The sequence below is a fragment of the Biomphalaria glabrata genome, chromosome 7 (assembly GCF_947242115.1).
Source record: "Biomphalaria glabrata chromosome 7, xgBioGlab47.1, whole genome shotgun sequence".
Classification (NCBI taxonomy): Eukaryota; Metazoa; Mollusca; class Gastropoda; family Planorbidae; genus Biomphalaria; species Biomphalaria glabrata.
This window is the reverse complement of record NC_074717.1, coordinates 26,193,169-26,213,737: the sequence shown is the minus strand read 5'-3', so window position 1 is coordinate 26,213,737 and position 20,569 is coordinate 26,193,169. Positions and strand designations below refer to the sequence as shown.

Here is a 20,569-nt window from a genome sequence, read left to right as displayed (position 1 = left end):
AATCCTTTTCACCTTCAAATCAACCAAAAAGTACAATGCACAAATCCCTCCGCTTCACATCTGATCTCGCACAATGGCGCCGCCCTCCTGAACAAAGTGCAGATATTGACTCGCGGACTTTTTGTTGAAGCAGTTTGAGACTCATTGACTGCAGCCTCGTGTCGCTGTTTGTGTGTGTGTGTGTGTTCTTTGATGAGAGTTTTAATAACTCACACAAACTCGATCTGGTGTCACGTGGTCTCATTCTGAGACCTTGCAAGCTCTTTGATGAATCCTCATCCCTCCCTGCTCCACGTACACACACGCGCGCACATACTCTGTTCGCCTGTCACACGTTGACTTCTATAAAGTCACTTGAAGTGTCGAGGTGGTCGTCGTTGCTAAAGTCTGTCATTGAAGTTCCAGGTCGTGCGGGGCAAAATGCTTCTAAAGTTTATTAGTGCATTCAAAGAATACCAACATGAAGCGGACGAGTTCTCCTTCACTTCTTGACTCAAATAATACTCTTGCACAGCACAACGCGGGCCCGCTGAACTCAAGGGGGGCCACTCCGAAACATTACTGTCAAGGCTCCAATATTTGTGACAATTTGAAAACGACTTTTCATCTTCAAATTGTCTAACACAATACATCCTGTTTTATCTGACAACAGCGTTGTCTGCATGGAATGTGGCAAAATATTCAGGTCGCAACTGAGTCAGACGAGTAAAGTAAAATACTGGACTCTAAATTACTTTCCTATATCAGAAGTGTATATTGTCTGCAAGATGTGTTTACAACAAATATTTCGTTTGGAAGAGAAGCTGAAAACGATTTTTTTCTTGGTACTATTCATTTTGCTACGGTCATATTCGGCAGCCATTTTGTTTTGTTAACGATTTGTTTTTCTTTTTTTTCTTTTGGAGAAAGAAATTAATGGAAATGTAACAAAAAAATAAATATTTTTTTAAGATAAAAAAAACAATTAAAAAAAAATTAGCATTTACAAGATTGAATCTAATACATTGTACATTACAAAACTCCAAGTAAGCAACAGGACTGCCTAAACCATTGGTTATAGGTGGCCTCAACACTGACGTTAAACGTTGCAACCTGTGGGCAGTTTATACCAATAGCTAGTTGCCATGTCGTACAGACCTGCGACCTGGCAACGAGCTAATGGTCTAAACTGCCTATTCTTTAGCGTTGCTGGTCAGTGTTCAGGCCTTCTAGGACGATTGGTCTTGCTTGGACTCCCTCTTGCGTGAAATGCTATTCCTAATAGCATGCATTTCCACTTGTACCAACTGGTTACGGGACGCACCATCACATCTCTTGTTTACCGATTGCACTCTTTTTGTTCTGCGATTCTAGCAACAATTGCAGTGTCTTGATCTTCATGTCACTGTAGCATTGATGAGCGTTGTCGATAGCTATAATTTCTTCATAACTTTCCATTTATTTAAGTTCTACATTATGACCTGTGGATTTAGTTTCTTTTTCATGCTCACCTTATCTGTTACGATTAAACGTACTTTCGGTCCAAATAAGCGACTAACATTACAGGTATATATTAGGGTTCCTTTCTATATTTAAAGATCTGATCTGGTCTGATTAGCCAGTTGTTCGATTAAGCAGATTCTTTTGTGGTTTGATTTACTTTCTTCTTCTAAAAAGAAAAAACAACAAAAATATATCATCATAGACATAAATATATCATCTTATTAAAGCAACCTTGTTGATTGTGAAAAATCCGAAATAATATTTTTTTTACAAATTACGTCATTAATCTATGCGCACAAATTCAAACACAAGTAAAAACACAAATTTCAACCTGGCAAAGAAACAAAAATATCCCAGCTTTGAACTACACAAACCAAAAGTTCAGAAAACATTTCCCAAAGGTTTAGCTGAAAATGAAAACAAAATCTGATTAGTTAAGAACTGATGATCTTGTTTTTAACTAAACAGATCAATATTTGAAGGTATGTGACTAACTTGTAAATGAATTATTTCCCAGGTGATCTAGATTAGGGATTATTATTATATTTTATAACTGCATATAGATCTAATAATTATTAATAATTAGGCTTGTCTTCGAGTCCGAGGTAATGAGGTATACAGTATTTTACGTGGCTAAGCAGCCCCAGCTGCGACCTACATCTAGCGCAGGAATAACCATTGTCCGCCGCTGGTCGATTTAGATTTTCCTTCTGCCGTCAACATCTGTCCTCGGCAGCGGATTTTCTTTTGGTCTTAAATGTGTATCCCGCGGCCTTTGTAAGTGATGTCCAGCTTACTGTTCTGAGTCCGCCTTCAACCAGGTGCTCTCTCTTCTAGGTCAGTTAAAGCTAGTTGGAGCCTAAGCTGGTCTTTGAAGCGTTTCTGTGGGGCACCTCTGTTACGCCGACCATTTTTCAGCTCAACACAATAATAACCATGATAATAATAATCTTTATTATCCATGAGGAAATTAATTTTACAATCGTACATTACACATAACAATACATTACTACAATTAGTACAATTAGTACGAGAGCACACAAAATATACGTTCATACCCCAAATTTTTTCTTCAACATTACATTTGAAATTTACAACAATAAGTTGCATTTTATTCAACTATTTTATTGCAAAAGGAACAAAAGAGTTCTTGTGTCTAACTTTTTGTAATCTCCTTTGTGATTGTCAAGTGTTTCAATAGATACATTATGTTTTAACCTTTAGTCAAATCATTTCTTCATGGGAAAACTTTGGTGGTTGGGCAGACAGCTGACCTCAAAAATGGCTCTAACGTTTTTAATAGAAATTTAACAGTTGATGTATATCGCTGAGAAAAGAATTACTAGCTCATTGGCCACATAGTAAAAACTCTAGTCTGACCATTATAATTTTTCAAAGTAAAATAAATGTAAATTTGGCTTTCCGAAATTATACGATAACAGAGTAAATTTAGGTTTGATGCAATTGTATTGAACAAATATCGAAGCTGTATTTGTATTTTTTTTTTTTTACATAAATCTATCTTTGAGAGCCACAAATTACATTTAGCTACATATAGTCAAATGTATTTTTCCCCATATTTTTTTAACCTCCTTTTCAAATCTTGGATTAATATTTGGCAACGTTTTAACTTTATGTTGTTTGTTATTTCATCTACGGAAGTATAACGTTATTACAATTACTTATTGTTATTATTTTCGTATGTGTAAAATATTTATGGTGCAAAAGGAATAACCGAAGGCTGTAATATGTCTTGGACTAAATGTATACCAAAGTTTATTCACTTACAAAGTGTCTTAGATTATCTGATACGGTGGTGCGGTGTTGTGGCCTTACGATTAAGATCAATTTATTTTGCGTGTATAAAACACTATATTGGTTTCATAACTTTCCATTTGCTACTATCAATACAAACACAATGTTATTCTGTTGAACTAAGGTAAGAAATTAAACGACTGAAAATAAAAAAAAAACAAAGAAGAGAGAGAGAGAGAGAAAGAGAGAGAGAGATAGAGAGAGATGCGCGAGCATTGAAGAGAATGAGTTTAAGAGAACGAGTTTAAGAGAATGAATTAAAGAGAGAGGTAAAGAGAGATTTGGCGAGATAATGATGAAGACATAGTTAAAGAAAATGAATTAGAGATGTTGGTTAGAAAAAGATTTATTTTTTATGCAACAACTTAAACACCTGTTTTCATTCTGACGCACTCCTCTCGCTATCCCTTCCCTCTTAAGATAACAGCCATGGACTCCACATTTGAAGGAAGCACACGTCATGGCAGCAATGAAGACCAGCTCAACCTAAGACCTCCATCCTTATCCCATAAGGGGCATACCAAACCGGAAGTGCAATTCAAAACTACGCCGAGACTTAATGACCGCAAGACGAAGCCTGCGCCAAAGTTGAAGAAGAAGCCCCTGCGGTTGGAGAAATATCCCGAACTTAGGATCAGGTTTGTGGAGCCGCTCTTCGCCGATCAGGAACAAACCTTACAGAAAACTGTCAAGGAGCTGATGGAACCAGGGAAGGGGATCCTGGCAGGTAATATATCGTTCTGTTATAGGAGGATGCGCGTGACGGCTTGAACTACATAAGTTACCACTAAAACAAACGACCTATATTAATTCTCTTGCAAAAGATTTTGACTGTTGCTAACGGAATACCACCTAGCGTAATACAGCAAGGTTGGGTGTGTGTGTGTGTGTGTTTTGAGTGGCCAAAAGCATTCTCTTTATCATCATGTCCAACTCAAGTCTCCAATGGTCTCACGTATCTCATTCGTGCTGTCTTTGGGGAACTGGGGGTGGAAAAGGCGCAATTAAAAAAAAGGTAGCCCCCGATTTGAAATGTAAATCTAGATATTGATAGTACTGACCCTCTTGGGTGATCGCCCCTAGGTCCCATGTTTTTCTTTCGATGCAAGTGGCTGGTCTCATGATAGTCTCACCTGGCAAGTGGCTGGTCTCATGATAGTCTCACCTGGCACATATGTTTCTATAACTAAGCAAAAGGTAGATTCAACGTCAAGTTTACAACGTATGGACTAGATGAGATGATCAAGTCTTACATTTTTTTTTTACAAAACTTATATGAACTCACTCTGTCTGTCTGTCTGGTAACAAAAAATTATACACGTGATTTCTCCCACACCCAATCTCGGATGAAGCTGAAATTTCGGACAATTATTTATTGACTTGGACAAGTCATGAATCAATTTTTTAAAAGTAGCCAATTATACTATTAATTCTTGGTAATTCATTATATTGTTTAATAGCAACAATGGAAACCAAACTTCTGTATTCACAGATATGGCTAAATTTGTTGGGTTTAGTTAACGCTATTTCTCCCTTGTGGATTCAGGAGTGGTAGGTCCACTATAGACATGATATCTTCTCTACGACTACTGCAGGAGAAATTCAGAGAGAGAGACAGACCCCTTTACATTGTTTTTGTCGATCTGACTAAAGCTTTTGACATGGTCAGCAGAAGTGGCCTTTTCAAACTCCTGAGGAAAATAGGTTGCCCTCCCAAACTACTGAAGTTAATTGAATGTTTTCACGAGGAAACTAAATGTAATGTCAAATTCAATGGAGCCCAATCAGCACCTTTTGAGGTTTGCAGTGGTGTCAAGCAGGGATGTGTGCTCGCACCTACTCTGTTTGGCATATTCTTCTCCTGTCTACTGCATTATGCGTACAGCGACATAAACGAAGGTGTGTTTCTCCATACAAGATCCTCTGGAAAACTATTTAATGTATCAAGGCTGCGGGCAAAAACCAAGGTTAGGAAGCTACTCGTCAGGGAACTCCTGTATGCTGATGATGCAGCTATTGTGGCTGATTCTGATATTCAGCTACAATCCATGGTTGACAAACTATCTGCTGCTTGCCAGAAGTTCGGCTTAAACATCAGTCAAAGCAAGACTAAGATACTTGTCCAAAACACAAACACTGCACCTCAAGTAAGCATTAATGGCCAACCACTAGAAATTGTTGATCACTTTTGTTACCTTGGCTCCATCATATCCAACAACACTCTACTGGATAAAGACATAAACAACAGGATAGCCAAGGCAATGGCCACCATGTCACGGTTGCAGAAAAGAGTCTGGGACAACATATTGCTGACTAGCAGTACTAAAGCCCTAGTCTACCGGACCTGTGTGTTGAGCACCTTGCTGTACGGAAGTGAAACATGGTCAACCTACTCATGGCAGGAAAAAAAGCTGAATGTCTTCCACCTCCGATGCCTAAGGCGGATCTTTAAAATAAGGTGGCAAGATAAGATAACAAATGAGGAAGTGCTACATAGAGCAGGATGCCAGGACATCCGCTCTGTTATCAGCAGCAGACGCCTTGGCTGGCTTGGCCACGTTCGTAGAATGCCAGTAGGTCGACTTCCACAGGACATCCTGTATGGCGATCTAATTGAAGGCAGGAGAGCCGCTGGTCGCCCACTTTTACGTTATACGGATGTATGCAAACGCGACATGAAGCTCTTCAAAATCGACACTGGCAACTGGGAAGAGGTGGCACTGGACAGATCCACATGGAGAGAGAGCATAAAGGAAGGGTCACAGATTGCAGATGTCATACACAACAGAAGCAGAAAGAAGGGTGAAAATGCAATGGCGCCTGGTGATTTTATATGCCCAACCTGTGATCGCAGCTGTGTATCAAGGATTGGCCTCTTTAGTCACACAAGAAGTTGCAAAGGGAAAAGATCGTCTCACGAGACGTAAAATGCCACAGATTTCTCCCTCACGCATTCTACGATCCAGTTGATACTTCAAACCATTATTTATTATACCTAACAAAATCAATAAACAAAAATACTCCATTAGTCAAGTAAGTTTTGGTGATTGATTATTTAGTTATGGTATCGAATAAGGGAAATAACTTTGACATTATTTCTAGATATAGTTTTAAGGAAGAAGCTCTTCCCTTTTAGATAAGCTGTGTTTTTTTTTAAAGGATTTTTTTTAAATTTTGCTTGTTAGCTCCTTATTGAATAGAGAACAAGACAGAATCGCTATGTAGACCTCACTGCATCTTCTAATAGAGGTCATTTAAATATCCCAAAACCGCTCCAATTTTTTTAACTGGCAATCAACACTCACGACATTATCTCGCGTTGCTGTTAAAAACAAAGATAAGATAAGATAATTTTTCAGTTTGAATACAATAGTCCACCCCCAGCATTACTATTATAACAATAACAATATACTTTAACATTATCTGTAAATGACCCTGACATTAAAGTGTGACCTATGACTTTTGGAACGCTGCATGCAGTCAAAGGGTTTATGCCTAAATGAAAGGGGCGAGACTAGAGCGGGGACCACAAATTACAAGTTCAATTTGGCACAACACAAAATACTTCTTAGGAATAATACCCCCCCTCCCCCTTTTCGTGCTCCTCCCCCCCCCCCACACAAAGGTGATTTTGTGCCTGCATCCGTTAAGCCGCCATTATTGTCATTCCAGTGGACGACTCGATCAGGCTTCTTGAAAAAAAGTTGAAACAAGTTTTTGCTGAGCCCAAAGAAGATGACAGGTACGTTAATCCATTTTTGTGATATTTTTTCACGGAACGTCGAAGGGAGATAATAGACAACATGAGGTTGAAAAGAAAGATCATAAGATGAAATTGCTTTGTATGCTTTGAACCAGGGAGAGATAATTGAAGATTGTTTGTTTTCACAGAGCTTTGAGAAGATGACAGAGAAAGAGTTTCTCTTTGTGTGACAGAAGTCAATAGTTTTAGAACAGACGAGCACCGCCGCTAAGTGTGAACTTCAGACGTGAACTAGGAAAAAAATATGCATACATAAATATAGAGGATTACATTGTGATTATGTAGAGTCTCTATTAGTACAAGTAGACAGACATATTGAAGTTCTAGAAAATTTTATTTTCCATAACGCTACTCTGCCACTGGAAAGAGAGGGCATTTTTTTTTTTTTGTACAAGTAAATGATGGGGAGTAATCCTTTTTGAAGTAGATGAGTTATTTTTTTAAGAATACCAAAGGGTTAAGCCAAGAGGCACGAAGAGTCGATTGAATTCTGAGGTAATGCTTAAAAAAAAGTTCCCCTTTCAGACATTGAGATCTATAGGGCAGATGATGTAAAGGTCATCTTTTCTGTTTACCACTGTTAACGAGAGTGTCATGTGGCCAGCACAATGACCAACCGCCTTTACTTATCCCCAACTAATGGCAGGTACCCCTTATATCTGGGAGGACTCAGAGGCGCCCAAAGATCCTGAAATTAAAAATCCCAGTCTTCACTGAAATTCGATCCCGGATCCTTCGGTTCGGAAGTCAAGCGCTTTACGCTAAGCCACCACGCCTCCGGGGTAATGTTGCTGACTCTTATTGTTGCTGACTTTTAGTGTTCCTGACTCTTAATGTTGCTGACTCTTAGTGTTGCTGACTCTTATATAGAACACTGGCGTCACAGTTGGATTTAAACGATTTTAATTTTTGCCTTAATCTTTGTTTTAAAGGTAGGTGAGTTTTTTCTTATTTTTTTTTTAAAGAGAAGTGTGTTGTTATTTTTTTTTTCTTCCAGAGGTTACAATAGAGAAGGAAGAAAGCTAAATGTGATACTGTTGTTGACACTTAAAACTACTAAAAGTGGATTCCCATTCCCATTAGAACGATGTTTTGACTTGAGCTGCAGTAAACAATTTTAATTCCTTATGAAAACTTTTCTTTTCTTGGCGTTGTGCTGGCTACACTTTCCCTGGTTAACCCTGTGAGAGTTTTTCTTTGCATTTCTCAACGTTTTCCTTTTACCTGAGCTAAACATGAGATCAACTTTATATCATGGGGTTTCTTTTTTCAGAACTAGATTCTGACATCTGTAGTTCACTTTATCCCACCAGCTTGGCCTATTTGGTCTAAACTAAAGTCAGCATTTCGTATTGATCTATCCTCTTATTCAAGTATAACGCCAGCCAACTCAATAAGAATGACATTTTCTCATCTTCATCTTATAATTTGTAATTTCTTTTGCAGTCTTGGAAAAGTAGCCAGCTGTTCTTCGCAACCATTCCGCACCGCACATAGAGTAATGCTAGGTTGTTGTCACATTAGGGAGGCCTGTAATAAGTCAATTCTCATAGAAATCTTAGGCCTAACTGTCACATAAGTCAATTTTTTTAATGACTTCGACATGATGACATTTGATAATAATGATAATTATAGCTTTTATATAGCGTTACTTTCATGCTTATAGCATGCTCAGAGCGCTATGATCCAATCGCTTTGTGGACCAGTTGGGGGTGGTATCTGGGAGAAGGTTTTTCCGTGCTGCCTTTAGGCGCTCAGTAAACACAACTCTGCTCGAGTTGGGTGTGATAGGTAGCCAAGACAAGCCAAGTTCAAGCGTACTTAGCCTCTCGACCACGCTTCCCATTTTATGATAAAGATGGTTTATAATAAAATGATAATATTTTGGTTAAATTTCTTGTTGTTTTTTTTTGGCAGGCGTAGGTATCTGGAGATGTTGCTAGGCGCCAACCATCACATGAGGCTGTACCTCAGCGGCGTCGTCTTCAGAGAAAAAGTCATAGATCAGAGAGGATACATGGGGAGGCGTCTGGTAACGATTGTCAAGGAGGCTGGACTAAAACTTGGCATAAGGGTCAGTGAAAGAGAGACAGAGAAAGAGAGAAAGGAAGATAAACTTTGAGAAAGGGGCAGACAGAGAAAAAAGAAATGTATAAGAGAATGTAAAGGAAGAATAAGTACAGAAAAAAAAAAACTAGGGAGAAAGTCGTTAGAAAAACTTCCAAAGAAATAGAGGGGAAAGAAAGTGAATAACAGAGGTCTAAAGTTTGAGATTACTCTTGTACTAGAGATAGTTCTGATGAAATGAAGAACAAGAGTAATCTCAATCAAAACTATCTATATACTTGAATATAGGAATATATATAATTGAATATAGGAATGTATCAATATATAGTTCTGGGTACTTCTCGTCTTCACTGCTCTTGATTTGATCTCACAAGCTTACTGACTTCGAAGACTTGTTGATTATTACTTAATATAAAACACGAATCCGACACATTCAAGGGACACAGTAATAAGATGCAAGGGACACAGTAATAAGATACAAGGGACACAGTAATAAGATACAAGGGACACAGTAATAAGATACTTGCCAACAACAATACGATCGACAAGACCTTTCAAGACTTCAAACGATGTTTTTATTGACAAAACGGGAATGATCGTCTTGTCTGTGAATCCGTCAGTTTGAAATAGCAGTTCCTCCACCATGCCGCCATATCATACAGACCTTACTTCAAAAAAGAAGATGATTACCTCCTACGCGTCAAGCCCAAGCCATATTCTCTCTTTTTTTTAGTGTACTCCTATTCTATAACGTCATTCATCTGTCTGGCTACGTCACTGCAATATATATGTATGTGCCTATATTAAAATGTCAGAAAAAAAAAACATTTAACCCCAATTATAGATTAACTCACTAAACTCAGGCTACACCCCCCGGGTCCTCCCTCCTTGCCCGTTCCCTGTATAAACAGCTCCTCTCTGCTTCTTTTTACTCCTCCACTGTCTTTATTTGTCCTCATTTGGTCAATATACTTATCTTATTTTGTAAATTACAGACGTCCCTTTAAAAGATAAGTTAATTACGCCCTTCACGAATTCTTGTCCTAATTAATTTAGTCGTACATGTAAATCAGAGACTTAAACTCTGCTAAGTCATTCATTGGTTTTCCAGGCTGATCCAGACAATCCCTTCTCTAATGGCATTCATTAACGTTATACATCCCTCCCCCTTTTTTTATTTTTTCCCCCTTAAAATATATGCACAGACTGACCACAGAAATGGTTATTCTAATGCACAGACTGACCACAGCAATGGTTATTCTAATGCCCAGACTGACCACAGCAATGGTTATTCTAATGCCCAGGATGGCATTGCAGGTTGACAGAGCACTGGTGCCCATACCTGGCACATTAGGTGAATGGGCAACGGATGGACTCGACACTTACGAAGACACCTGCGCAAGGCTGAAAAACATTGGGGCGGAGTTTGTCATGTGGAGGTGTGTCTACACCACTACCGGACTGAACACGCCTTCAAATCTCGTAAGTTAATCAAGGGTTGACCCTATACACTTCCCAACACGTTGATTACCAAAGGAAACTAGAAATCGCGTTCCGGTCTGCGATAATAATATATAATAATAATAAAAAAACAAAAAAAAAAACAATAATCTTGTAACTACAATGTTTTATCAATTTCATTATTCTCATTGCACAAAAGACATGACTTTTAAAGTCTTTAATGTACTAATATTATAAACGACCGTTTTCACCCGGGCACCACAAAGCCACATTGAGTCTGAGAAACATTGCCCGGGAACCACATTGAGTCTGAGAAACATTGCCCGGGAACCACATTGAGTCTGAGAAACATTGCCCGGGAAAGCTTTGATTAAAACATTCCTTACCTTTGACATTATTCTCAAAGATCAATACACAAACTCACTTATCATATACATGTACATATAAATGTACAGACACAAGTTGGACAATATTCCATACGTGATTGGTGTGGCCCTCAATATGAAAACCATCAGGAAAGTTCAAAGTAAAACTAAACAGAAAACATATGGAGCCTATAACCAACACAAGGGTAAAAACAAACAGCTTCACTCCCCTGAGTACATTTCTGAGAAGCCAAACGTCGACATCGTTCACCTCCATGACAACTAGTTCACCTCCATGACAACTAGTTCACCTCCATGACAACTAGTTCACCTCCATGACAACTAGTTCACCTCCATGACAACTAGTTCCCCTCCATGACAACTAGTTCACCTCCATGACAACTAGTTCACCTCCATGACAACTAGTTCACCTCCATGACAACTAGTTCACCTCCATGACAACTAGTTCACCTCCATGACAACTAGTTCACCTCCATGACAACTATTTAACCTCCATGACAACTAGTTCACCTCCATGACAACTAGTTCACCTCCATGACAACTAGTTCACCTCCATGACAACTAGTTCACCGCCATGACAACTAGTTCACCTCCATGACAACTATTTACAGGCACTGCAAGTGAACAGCAACACCCTGGCCAGGTTTGCGAGCATCAGCCAGAAGATGGGCCTGGTGCCCATTGTGGCCGTAGAGGTGCTGTGGGAGCCTGGTCAAAGCGCTGAAGATTGTCAGAACGTTGTAAGGCAGATATTGTCCTCACTGTTCAAGTCGTTACAAGAGCATCAAGTCTTTATAGAGGTAGGCGTTGTAAACAGAAATACATTGGTTAGCTACAAGTCACTTAATTATCGTTCTATGCAATATCTGCTCTTGTGTATTTCCTTTTCTGTCAATAAATCGCATGTATTGATCTGTAAGGTATAAGAGACAAAATATTTAAGTTTGGACTATTTAAACTTTCGTTTGATTTTAACACTCAATATTATAAAAAATATATAAAAATTTGTAAACATAGACTAGCACTTTAAAGATTAATCTATTGTTTCTATTGAATTAAATTTGAAACGAATATGCCAAACCTTCTTTTAATCTCCTTCACTTTTAAAACCAAAGCTTATCTAAAGGGAAATAACCGCTTATTACTACCATTTATCTGAAAAGTACAAGGCTTAGCTCACTTTCTGCTATATAAAACAAAATGTATCAATTAGTACTAAAGGATTAACTAATTGGTTAATTTTTTTATTGATTCGTCAATAGTTTACTACTATGAATAATTATGGAAAAAAATTCAATTAGATCTGAGAATGTGAGGTGGAAAAAAAAACATTGAGTAAACTTTTCCTTATAGTGTTTAGCTTCTTGGTGGTGTTGTAAAGGTGTAAATATTGTAAAACAAAATAAAAAAAGTCTCTTCTTTTAAGATCACTTTATCTTTTTTTTTTTTTTTCATATTTGTTGTTCATTGTTTCAGGATATATTTGTTGTTCATTGTTTCAGGATATATTTGTTGTTCATTGTTTCAGGATATATTTGTTGTTCATTGTTTCAGGATATATTTGTTGTTCATTGTTTCAGGATATATTTGTTGTTCATTGTTTCAGGATATATTTGTTGTTCATTGTTTCAGGATATATTTGTTGTTCATTGTTTCAGGATATATTTGTTGTTCATTGTTTCAGGATATATTTGTTGTTCATTGTTTCAGGATATATTTGTTGTTCATTGTTTCAGGATATATTTGTTGTTCATTGTTTCAGGATATATTTGTTGTTCATTGTTTCAGGATATATTTGTTGTTCATTGTTTCAGGAAATATTTTCCACTGTACGGCTACTGTATGAGGCCTAAAACAAATATTTTTTGTTCTCTATAATTTATAGGGGACCATAGTACGTGTGCCGGCCATCTACCTACCCAACTATACTGCCCAGACAATAGCAGATGTTACTATGAATGTGGTCAATCAAACACTGCCCCCTGCAATCGGAGGAGTAAGTTGTCACCAATTTTTTGCACTTCATTATGACAACAACATAATATGAGAACAGATAAATCTAAATGTTTTTTGTTTTTTATATTTTATTTTACTATTTTTTGTTAGGCTAACACCAAATACTTTAAATACCAATCCTATTTTAAGGGTTACGGAACAAAATAATTTCTTTAAAATGCCGCAGAAGGGTTCTAAAAGTACAAGTGAAGTCCCCCTTTCAGACATTGCGATCTATAGGGCAGATGATGTAAAGGTCATGTTTCTGTGGCCAGCACAACGACCAACCGCCTTTACTTTTCCCCAACTAATGTCAGGTATCCATTAGAACTGGGTGGACTCAGAGGTGCTTAAAAATCCCGAAATTAAAAATCACAGTCTTTATCGGTCTCGAACCCGGGATCCCCGGTTCGGAATCCAAGCACTTTATCACTCAGCCACAGCGCCCCGCAGAAGGGTCTACAAATGTTTCAATCCTAAAGAACAGGTTAACAGCCATTATACAGATTAGCGATAGATCTTGGCAAGGTGGTCAGCGTCTGTCTACTCATTTTAAAATGCTGAAACTATTTCGGCCCACTATAAGAATAGTTGAAGCCCACACTCTACATTTACAAACATGAAAAACAAAGAAATACTTTTGTAAATATAAATATATAAATAACATTAACGCAGTGTAACTGTATCACTTATTTACAATCAGTCATGTAATTAAATTAGTAATAGATCTAGACCAACCACAATCTAAGCGATTAGATATATTTTAAACAATGTTTTTTTTTTGCTCTATTTTATACTGTCGACTTTCTCTATACGCTATGATCAAATTAACTTCTCTGGACCACTTGAGAAAACGAGGGAGGGGGAAAGGAGGTAGAAAGAGAGAACTGAATGAATTTTACCATAACTGATTTTTTTTAATGGGGGAGGGGAAGAGAGGAGCGACCGGAATTCGAACTCATGTCTTATGCCTCCTCAAGCGAACAGTCTAATAATTGAAAATTTGTTTGCTTTGAACTGATTTTAAAGCGGCGACTTATAAAGGGGACCAATTGAGCTTATACCACCACTTCAGTCAAGTACAATTTCTTTCCCTAGTTCAAGATACCATACTAAATAATTAGATACCAATAGTTTTTCATGTAAAAGAATTAATTGTTCAAAATTTCAGCTTGATCCGAGATTGGGTGTGGGAGAAATCACTTGTACTAATTTTTTACCAGACAAACAGATAGAGTGATTTGATATAAGTATATAAAAATTAAACACTTAACCCAAAAAGTAAGCAGACAGCTGCAGAGTGAATACATAAACAATGTAATATCTAAAGATAACAACAAAAACCTATGGTCATACATTAAGTCTAAGAAAATGGAAACAACAGGCGTAGCGCCATTAAAAGATGAACATAACATAATACATAATGATAATGAAACTAAAGCAAACATTCTAAACAAATACTTTGCATCAGCATTCTCAGCCCCAGGAGACAAAGACATATTACTGAATTTGAACCAAGTAGACAACATAGAAGATATAGTAGTACAAGAAAATGGAATTCAAAAACTATTAGCCAACACCAAACCAAATAAAGCTTCTGGACCTGATGGTATTCCAGCTAGATTACTCAAAGAACTAAGTAATGAGCTAGCCCCAGTGTTCAAAATACTCTTTCAGGCTTCACTTAACCAGGGCAGAGTACCAAAGGACTGGAAAGAAGCTAATGTCACCCCCCTATTTAAAAAAGGAGAAAAATCTGACCCAGGGAACTACAGACCAGTATCACTTACCAGCATCACATGTAAAATCCTAGAACACATAATATGTAGCAACATCATAAACCACTTAGACAAACATAATGTCCTCACACCATACCAACATGGCTTTAGGAAATATAGATCATGTGAAACACAACTAATAGGACTAATTGATGATTTTTCAAAAGGTTTAGATAATAGTGAACAAATAGATGCTATCTTACTAGATTTTTCTAAGGCTTTTGACAAAGTTCACCACCATAGTTTGCTTAAAAAATTAAAATATTTCGGCATTAATGGTCCACTGCATCAGTGGATTAAAGACTTTCTGATAGGGAGAGAACAAACTGTAATAATAAATGGCTCTAAATCAACACCGATAACAGTAAACTCAGGTGTACCTCAAGGTACAGTCTTGGGTCCACTACTATTTTTAATTTACATAAATGATTTACCAAATCGCATTAGTTCAGGAACAAAAGTCAGATTATTTGCAGACGATTGCATAATATATAGAACAATAAAAACAACACAAGACACAGATATTTTACAAAGAGAATTAGATGAATTACAGAAATGGGAATCAAATTGGAGCATGTCTTTCCACCCAGAAAAATGTCAGTTGTTAAGAGTAACAAAAAAACTAAAACAAATTAATTCCACTTATCTTATTCATGGCAAACCAGTATCACAGACTAAAAACGCAAAATACCTAGGTGTTATAATAAATGAAAAACTATCATGGAATCCACATATTGATGAAACTACAAAAAAATCAAACAAAGCATTAGGATTTATTAAAAGAAATTTCTATAAATCAAATAAGAACATAAAACTAAAATGTTACTTAACCTTGGTTAGGCCAATAATAGAATATGCATCCTCCGTTTGGGACCCCTCAACTCAAGAAAACATTAAGAAACTGGAACAGACACAAAATAGAGCAGTGAGATTCATAACAAACGAATATTCACATTTGACTAGAGTAACACCTTTAGTAAAATCACTAAATTTAGAAAGCCTTCAGGACAGAAGGCTCAAAAGTAAAGTAGCAATCATACATAAAACACTGAACCATAATCTTCAAATACAAGAACAAAATTTAATAAAATACTCTGAAAGACACAAAGATAAAGGCACATTCCTCGTCCCATATGCTAGGACAAATTTGTACAAATACTCCTTCTTCCCTAGTGCTATTAGAGCATGGAATGGGTTGCCTGAGCTAGCCAGGAAAACCAGTGACTTGGCAGAATTTAAGTCATTGGTTAATATGCATGACTAAATGCATGACGCGTAGGACGTAATCATCTTCTTTTTTGAAGTAACGTCTGTATTATATAAGATAAGATAAGATAAGCTTTGTAAAAAGAACCTATATTAGTGATGACCCCAAAAAAGTTGGCACCACTGATTGGCACCACTGGTCTAGAACATTATCTTTTCTCAATATATCTTTAACTATTAATTACAGACATTTGCATCTATACAGAGATAATAAGGGCCTACGTAACCTTACCAGCTTAATGTGGTAATAATAAGTGTATCAGCTGTGTATTCCTCAACATAAACCCATAATCTTGTCTCAAAGATGACTATTTGGAACATTGTGCACTAACTATACGTATACTCATTAGCTTTTTAAAATATAGCAGATGATATTGTTTTATTACAAATTCATTCTTCTTTGGCTTCATCTATCTCCACCAATGGCAGCTGTATTTCTCCAGTCTGAAAGATCTCTCCCTGTCTCTGGTAGTACTAGACGCCATCAATAAATGCCCTATCAAGAAGCCAACCATTATAAGCTTCTGTTTCAGCAATGTCATCCAGGAAGGTGTCCTTGACATCTGGGGCGGAAATGACAAGAATGTCACCAAGGTCATCGATGAGCTACTTCGGAGGTTTAAGGTTTGACTTTTTAGCGGCCCTCGAAAGGGGAAAAGACGCTATTAGTTTTGTGTGGAATGTCTGTCCGTACGTCCGTCCCGTTTAAATCTCGTAAACTAGAAAAAAATAGTGTAAATCTGACATCATAATATTTTAGACCATTCAAAGTTTGGATGCAAAGGCTATTTTTTCTTTTCTGAAGCGAAAAATCTAATTTTTTAAACCACTTATGCAAGCAGTTTTTTCTTAAAATACACCACTTTTACAACTATTCACTATTAATAGTAACAAAGACTCCTTGGAAGGGGAGATCATGATATACCATATTCTTAACATATTTATGCAAGTGGTTTTAGATTTTTGTCAAATTTTTTTTTTTTTTTTTTTGCATTTTAATTGCCAAGTTAAGTAAGTTCTGTCATATTAACTACTACACTTACACACAAAAAAAAAGTTTTCTATTTTTTTAAAGAGAAAAAATCTATTTAGAATGCAATAAGTTGAACATAATTTAAAACAATAATTAATTAGTATTTTTTCATATTATCACGTGAACTGGAACACACACATAGCAAAATTACACACTTATTATTTATTTATTTAATACGGAAAAGTTAATTATTGATTTGATGCTTTGAATAAGAGATTGACCCTTTACAAAACAATTAGATCAATTAGATATTTATCAGTTAGGCCAGGTTCATATCTAACTTCACATTCACTTTCACCTATCCTTTAGTCTGTGGACCGCTGGGGCACCACACAAGATCTGTCAACCTTCTTTCTCCATTGTTCTCTGTCATTTGTCTTTGATAGAATTTCATTCTGATGTTCTTTCTGAAAATATTGAAACCTACCTTTTTACCTGACTGGGTGGACCACTTCGGGGGCCGAGTTTGTGTTTCCACACCAACTGTCTTTGTAACCTTGTTTTTTTTTTAAAAAATCTCTTTTCCAACCATCATGTATGATGCCATTGTAATGAAAAGTATACATGTTCTTACATATGCCGGTCTTAGGTATATGCAAACTAGGCAGCCGCCTAGGACTCAAAAGAATGTTTGAGAGAAGAAATAGGTCAACTCGTTCTTGTTGGAGTACACAAGGTTATAAATACATTGCGTCATTTTATTTTTCGCTTTTTATAAATTTTATTTTTTCTATTTCATTTGGGGTCCCCACATTCACTTCTCCAGGACCTCCAATTATCTAAGGCCGGCCCTGGTGTAATAGTATGTACTACAACGTGGGTGTGGCTTAAAAATAAGATGTAAGTGTGGTGAACGCTGATTTATTAGCTATATGGTTCTGATACATCGTTAGCAATATAAAAGTGATATATAGTCACGTCGTGCTGAGATGGAGATCAACATCAATCCAACAGTTTTTCTGTCTGTTGTGTAGTCGCCATCACTTGACTGAGTCTATGTATTTCATTGTATTGGTTTTAGCCTCTCTAATCCTTCTGTTACTTCTCCAACAGTCTTGCAGTATTGCCGCCATGGGTCAGTGTCCAGAACCGAACCAAACAATTTTCGTCACAAACATCACAGTACTTTGAGTCGCCAACTGACCAAAATAAAAAAAAAAGAAGCACTTTGGAGGAGCTGATGACTAACAGCAACGTCCTTTGGTTTAGACCAAACAATTGAAACAATAAACAAACAAGTCAAAAAGAGCAACTAGCTTCACCTAATTCAGGGGTTCTCAACCTGTGGGTCGCGACCACCTTGGGGGTCGATTGACGATTGGCCAGGGGTCGCCAGAGACCATCGAAAAAATGAATAGTTTTGTCTATTCTTCTATTGCTGTGTGGGAAGGGGGGGGGAGTGGGATTGTAAAGAGGGGTCACCGAGCTTAAAAGGTTGAGAACCGCTGACCTAATTTAATACAAACCTTATACTCTGTCTGTCCGGTATCTATTTTGAAGGGAAATAAATCTTACAGTATTGAGACATATGTCTGTAAATGTACAGTTCTTTCCCGTATTATACGCCTTTGTTGTTTTTGTTTCTATACAGTGTTTTTATTTTTTTTATAAAAAGATACATAATCTGATTTTCCGTTACAACGTTCAAGCGTATTACTAAATACCTTTACCTATATAGCCTGCTACAACACAGGAATGGCTTGATTGCTAAAGTCAAAAATGCTTTTTGCTGAGTATTAGACATTAGGCGTAAATAATTCGTTGATCATTTAAATTAGGTATGACACTTGTAAAAATTTTATTTACCAATCGTGTAACTGGTGCACCACCAACTCATCTTCGACTGTCTAATTTATATTTATAATTTAATTAAAAGAAAATGGCGATGGAACAGGTGTAAAGAAGATATGGAAATCTAGGTATAGTTTGTAAAATTAAAATGGGGGGTTTGGGGGAAAGATCGGACTAAGCATTTCTTCTCGACTAACTTTCATATTATGCAAATGAGCCAAAAACAATGATATAATAATTATATTGATGTTTAAATGAAGGTGGGTAGTCTCTTAGCCTGTCCCCTCCCCCCCCCCTCAGTCCCGTATACCCCCGTATTTATTTCAATGTCACCTATTTTTTTAATTATATGTGCAGGTAATACATTACTATATTCTGGATTATAAAGGAAAATACGATAATACATATCGATTTTTCTTTTTTTTTTTTTTTTTGCCTTCTGGAAATGACATAATATCCCAAATATGAAGTACCTTAAATGGGATTTATTGATTATTTTGATATATGATTAATTGCCACTTGAAATGCGCATAGTAGGCTATATTATATTGAAGAGCGTTATTTGTTTTTCTGCTTTCAATTTTAACCTTCAGGACTGCTTTTCTCTATTACCTTATCGAACTATCTTCATTTTTCAAGTGTCTTCTTTAGGTGTAACTTTTTTATTTATTTATGTTTTTTATTTTTGGTCGTAACGCCAGAACCTGTTCTCTGCACATTGAAAACACATAAGTCGACTTTAATCCTTCCTCAATCGCCTTCTCTCCCTTTACACGGCAGCTGCAACGGGCTTGCTATCGCTCTCCAGAGTCAAGTCAACGGTGAAAGCGGTAACAACCTATAGCACCAAGCAACGGCCCGCGAGCGATATCCGGTCCTTCACAGTGTTCCATCAGGCCCTCCTAACGTATGTTCACAATACGTCTGTAGAGTTTTTGTTTTTGGTGATGCAGACTCATGTCCCTGGAAATCGTTAGGCCGAAACATTCAAGACTTTTATCTTTGTATGTATTTGGTATTTGAGAAACTTAACTCAAAAATGTACAAAAGTCATACCGGTGAGTTTTGTAGTACTTGGCCATATCAAAGCTGGTTAGGTCTTTATAAAGTGGGACATTCATGCCATTATTTATGACATTGACATGTTCTTCCTCGTTCTCTTCTTCATCTTTCTCCTGGTTCTCATGCACATGTTATCACTTGAGAGATTTGAATCCAATCAATCAAATATTTCTTGCTGTTAGCCTATCACCTTGTCATTCTCCTCCCTCCAATACAGAAAGGCAACTGGCTGTGAAAGGCAAATAGTCTACATTATCTTGCTCACTTAGACAATGTTATTCATTCAATGCCTGGACTCCCTTCATCCTACCCACCATCATCAACAACAGAAATATCTTTTCAGCATCGAGCCAAATAAATGTCGCAAATATTTTAGGAATCTGCCAAATGCCCTGTGGATGGTGCTAATCTGTCAGTGCTACTGTCGTGGGGGTAATTCCAAGCATGGTCATTGGCGTGCATTAAGTCGTTTAGGTCTGACCGTAGTCTCCCTCTCACACCCACAAATATGAACAAATACACTCATTACAAACACACACACACACACACATACACACGCGCGCGCACAACAAAGCTCAGTGTCAATAAAAATAATTTACGAAAAAAAATTCCTAGTTTGTGAATAGATAAGGTCAAGAACGAGAACCGTCGTGTGACAAATTATTTAAAC

At 37.1% G+C, this 20,569-nt stretch overlaps 1 protein-coding gene across 2 annotated transcripts; it reads left to right on the top strand.

The window, feature by feature from the left end:
• The first annotated feature begins 1,825 nt into the window (after positions 1-1,825).
• LOC106068737 (fructose-bisphosphate aldolase C-like) lies at positions 1,826-19,068 on the top strand. 2 transcript variants are annotated; one of them, XR_001217960.2, is made up of 9 exons: positions 1,826-1,964; positions 3,718-4,024; positions 6,970-7,039; positions 8,978-9,134; positions 10,445-10,609; positions 11,586-11,774; positions 12,860-12,970; positions 16,547-16,637; positions 18,100-19,068. XR_001217960.2 is itself a non-coding variant. In XM_013228193.2 (9 exons), exons 2-9 carry the CDS (start codon positions 3,727-3,729, stop codon positions 18,175-18,177), a joined length of 1,263 nt encoding a protein of 420 aa, XP_013083647.2. In that variant the 5' UTR covers positions 1,826-1,964; positions 3,718-3,726; the 3' UTR covers positions 18,178-19,059. The 2 variants fall into 2 exon arrangements, 1 of the variants encoding a protein (XP_013083647.2); XM_013228193.2 differs by having other exon boundaries at positions 16,443-16,637; positions 18,100-19,059.
• Positions 19,069-20,569: the final 1,501 nt, after the last annotated feature.

Excerpts from the sequence above, each read along its gene's own strand:
- LOC106068737 (XM_013228193.2), top strand. The coding sequence starts at position 3,727 with ATGGACTCCACATTTGAAGGAAGCACACGTCATGGCAGCAATGAAGAC. Across the intron at positions 4,025-6,969 it reads AGGGAAGGGGATCCTGGCAG|TGGACGACTCGATCAGGCTT; the intron begins GTAATATATCGT and ends TTGTCATTCCAG. Across the intron at positions 12,971-16,442 it reads TGCCCCCTGCAATCGGAGGA|CTGTATTTCTCCAGTCTGAA; the intron begins GTAAGTTGTCAC and ends CACCAATGGCAG.